This window comes from Mandrillus leucophaeus, unplaced genomic scaffold (assembly GCF_000951045.1).
Source record: "Mandrillus leucophaeus isolate KB7577 unplaced genomic scaffold, Mleu.le_1.0 Scaffold168, whole genome shotgun sequence".
Taxonomy (NCBI): domain Eukaryota; kingdom Metazoa; phylum Chordata; class Mammalia; order Primates; family Cercopithecidae; genus Mandrillus; species Mandrillus leucophaeus.
Genome location: NW_012101676.1, coordinates 1,371,108 through 1,375,599, shown reverse-complemented (window position 1 = coordinate 1,375,599; position 4,492 = coordinate 1,371,108). Strand labels below are relative to the sequence as shown.

The window sequence follows — 4,492 nt, the reverse complement described above, 5'->3', positions numbered from 1 at the left end:
CTGGGATTATAGGCACACACCATCTTGCCTGGCTAATTTTTGTATTTTTAGAAGAGAGGGGGTTTTGTCATGTTGCACAGGCTGGTTTTGAAATCCTGGCCCCAGGTGATCTGCCTGCCTTGGCCAAAGTGCTGGGATTACAAGTGTGAGCCACTGTACCTGATCATTTTCTTTTTCTTTCTTTTTCTTTTTTTAGACAGGCTTTTGCTCTGTTGCCCAGTTGGAGTGCAGTGGTACAATCATAGTTCACTGTAGCCTCAATCTCCCAGGTTCAAGCAATCCTTACACCTCAGCTTCCAAAGTAGCTGAGACTACAGGCACATGCCATCATGCCTGGCTAATTCTAAAACATGTCTAGTAGAGATTAGGTCTCACTGTGCTGCCCAGGATGGTCTCAAGCTCCTGAGCTCAAGCAATCCTCCCGCCTCAGCCTCCCAAAATGATGGGATTACATGAGTGAGGCACTGCACCCAGCCCAAAGTAAACTTTTAAAACAAGCTTACAACAATCTATAGACTTGAATATTTGAGATGGGACAAACCAATGACACAATGACGGAATGGAATTAAATGAGATTCTAAGATAAATCTGGTTCATGTAAGCTGTAAGGATGAAGCTACTATATATTTGATCATTTAAAGCTGATTAAAAAGAATTACCTGTTTATATTCGTTAATACAACTTTGGCAGCAAAATCTCTTCTGCTGACCTCCAATCACCAGGATGTTGTTTCCAGTACTCTTACTAGGCATGTACTCTCCACAGTGTTCACAGCAGTTCATTATTAGACCATTAGCCAATCTGTACTTATTAAAGCAATGGTTACTGCAGAGTTTATGTGTTACATTATTTACGCTGACTTCATGGCGAATCTAAAAGAAAAACCAGAATTCGTTAACTAAGATATATGAACCAGATTAGCATAGCAAGCAATGAGATAACTAGTTTAGCACAGCAAGCAATGAGATAACTAGTTTCTGTAACAGAAGCAAAGAATCCCTAATCATATCTCAGAGGAAGATATACCCAGGGAAAAGATTTTTTCTTTTTTTCTGAGATGGAGTCTCACTCTGTCACTCAGGCTGGAGTGCAGTGGCACAATCTCGGCTCACTACAACCTCTGCCTCCCAGATTCAAGCGATTCTCCTGCCTCACCCTCCCTCCCAAGTAGGTGGAATTACGGGTACCTGCCACCATGCCCGGCTAATTTTTTTATTTTTAGTAGAGATGGGGTTTCATCATGTTGGCCAGGCTGGTATCGAACTCCTGACCTCAAGTGATCTGCCCACCTCGGCCTCCCAACATGCTGGGATTACAGGCATGAGCCACCATGCCTTGCTGGTAAAAGATTTTTTAAAAACATATTTTATTTTTTCCTTTATTTGTAATTTCACTTTGATTTTACAAAAGAGGAAAAGATTAATAGGAAAGCAATACAATCAATAATAACTTCCCGAGAGACATTTAATAACAGATAATGAACTCTACTTTTGAGACAAGTTCTTACTGTTACCCTGGGCTGGAATTCCTGGGCTCAAGCAAGCCTTCCACTCATGCCCCCTGAGTAGCTCACATTACAGGCTCGCAGCACCACACCTGGCTTTGGTTTAGATTTTGACGTGACCCACTTAAAAGAAACGGGTCACAATCGTTTTTTTTTTTTTTTGATAGTGTCTCTTGCTCTATCATCCTGGCTGGAAAGCAGTGGTACAATCACAGCTCACTCCACCTCAAACTCCTGGACTCCAGTGATCGTCCTGTCTCAGCCTCCTAAGCAGTAGGGATTATATGTGTGAGTCACTCATCTCCAAGGATCAACAATTTTTAGTCAGTATTTTAAGTCAAGTTCACTGCCCTACAACATTTGTGGAGGGAGCTGAGGGAATCCATATGATCTGTATTCAGGATGGGGACTGTATAACTAGAAGCAGGGTAGTTCTCACGCTGGTAACTGCGATAAAATCATGTCCTTCGTATGCATGACTCAGGGTAACCAACACCAAATTTAGTTACCAAATACTTTATAAAGTGAGGACTGCCTGTATGCATGTTTCTTCTCTTCTAAGAAATGGGAAGACCGCAATATCACTTAATGTTAAGCAAACAGCATACATTCACTCCACTTGTTCCATGTGTTCTTGTACCAGGAACAAGTGTCGCTTCCTAATTTTAACTTTTAGATTCAGGGGATACATGTGCAGGTTTGTTAGATGGGTATGTTGTTTTTGTTTTTGTTTTTCTTTCTTTTTTTGAGACAGAGTCTTGCTCTATTGCCCAGGCTAGAGTACAGTGGCGCAATCTCGGATCACTGCAGCCTCCGCCTCCCTGGTTCAAGCGATTCTCCTGCTTCAGCCTCCTAAGTAGCTTACGCTACCATGCCCAGCTAATTTTTGTATTTTTAGTAGGGATGGGGTTTTGCCACGTTGGCCAGGTTGGTCTCAAATTCCTGACTTCAAGATATCCACCTGCCTCGGCCTCCCAAAGTGCTGGGATTACAGACGTGAGCCGCCACGTCCGGCCCCAAGGTAGTTTTCCAGCCCTTGACCCCCAACTCCTGAGACTACAGTTTTATTGAATGTCATCAGGAAGAACAAAACCCACCATAAAACAATTGCCTTGTTTATGAGCACAACTAATTCCATAGAAACAGATGTGTACTTTCGATGCTATGCAAATGGAATTTTATTTATAAAATATCCCATAGGATAGTTCTAACATATCCTTATTCTTCCTTTCAGCTTCATGTTATACATCCAGAACATGTGCATTATGTAGATGAAAGAGTACATAATAGTACTTAAAAGTTAAAATTATCACTGTTAGCCTAAACAACTTAGATATAAAAATCCAGACCTCTGCTAATTTACTACAAATTGTACATCTTGACTTATTAAAAACTCCTTTTTTAAGATTCCGGTTGTTTTCACAGGGAGACAAACAAGATGTACTACAAAATTCTTGGAAGGATCTGCTTGATTCTACTGGAAGAACAACATCAGCCTTCTTTGTAGATGCATCTCTGAAACAGAAGGTACAGACACACAATTTAAGAACACTGCATTTTAATACAAGTCAAATATACGAATAATAATTGCCATTTTTCATTTTCTTATGATTTAATACTAGAAATCAAGTATAACTTTGGATGCAGCAAATCCACTTTTGGCTTTATTGCCAAGAGTTCTTAAATGATATAGAACAAGAAGAGTCAGAGATAAAAATCTTTCGTAGCACAAGAACCTTGCCACAAGTTCTTAAGATTTTTAGATGCATTCAAAAATGCTGGTCATAGGTTGGGCACAGCAGCTCACACCTGTAATTCCAGCACTTTGGGAGGCCGAAGTGGGCAGATCACTTGAGGTCAGGAGTTCAAGACCAGCCTGGCCAACATGATGAAACCCTGTCTCTACTAAAAATACAAAAAATTAGCTGAGCGTGGTGGCGGGCACCTGTAATCACAGCTACTCGGGAGGCTGAGGCAGGAGAATCGCTTCAACCTGGGAGGTGGAGGTTGCAGTGAGTGGAAATCGTGCCACTGCACTCCAGCCTGGGCAACAGAGTGAGACTCCATCTCAAAAACAAACCAACAAACAAAAATGCTGGTAATAAATTCATAGAACTAAGGTGTAAGATGGGGAAGCAGGGGAGGCAAATGTAGTAGCAGGGAGGAGGGCAATTAATTTTCATACCTATGTTCCATTTTTCTGCCAAGAGTAAATACAGCACATACTAGTCCACGGCTTGGATATATTCTAGGAGCTCAAGCTCAATGAACTTGAAGACACTCCTGCAACAATTCTACCCATAAATCTATCCAGCTCTGCAATTATATTACTTATTTATACCATTAGTATTCGACTACATGAAGAAATGTTGAAAGGTACCGCTTACTTTTTACACATTACACTTCGTGTGTTTTGAGTACGTTTATGAGAAAAGGAAGAAAGGCAGGTGGTGGAACAAAAGAGGTGAGCTGATCCTTTCCGCTGATAAGCCGTCTGGCCCTTCTGTAAAGGTTTTCTGCAATTTGCACAAGTGATTTTAGCTGGTTTAGTGAGTTGGTGTTGGGCTGTAGGCTGGAAATTCTGCTTACGAAGTAAGGCCACTGGTGATAAAGAATCCACCCCTGGCTGTTTCTGATTACGGGGAAATGAAGCTGACTGGGAGATCCAAGAATCTTAAAAATGAAACAAGAAAAAAATCATGGAACAAATCAAAATGTACATCAGAAAAATAACTTACATTTTCATTTAAGAGTTTAAGAGACAGATGAGGCAGGCGTATAAACATGTGGTTAAGGCCAAACACTCTTGATGCACAATCCCAGGGCAACTATCCACTTTGTATCTCAAGTGAATGATACTCCACTGTGCCAACGATGATAATAAATGTTGGCGTCTGGAATTGTGTAATGTGGTAGCCATCAGCTCTTAAGTCAGACTCCAGGTTCAAATATCTACTGAGCGTAATAGATTATACAAATATACTAACT

The 4,492-nt window shown here is 41.0% G+C and overlaps 1 protein-coding gene across 1 annotated transcript in view; it reads right to left on the bottom strand.

The window, feature by feature from the left end:
- Positions 1-4,492, bottom strand: part of ZMYM5 (zinc finger, MYM-type 5) — a 45,626-nt gene that overhangs the window by 12,941 nt on the left and 28,193 nt on the right. The window contains exons 5-7 of the mRNA XM_011976531.1: positions 3,892-4,177; positions 2,854-3,019; positions 660-872 (exon numbers count right to left, since the gene is read on the bottom strand). Of these exons, the coding sequence (XP_011831921.1) occupies positions 660-872; positions 2,854-3,019; positions 3,892-4,177 (665 nt within the window). The remainder of the gene's footprint in view (positions 1-659; positions 873-2,853; positions 3,020-3,891; positions 4,178-4,492) is intronic.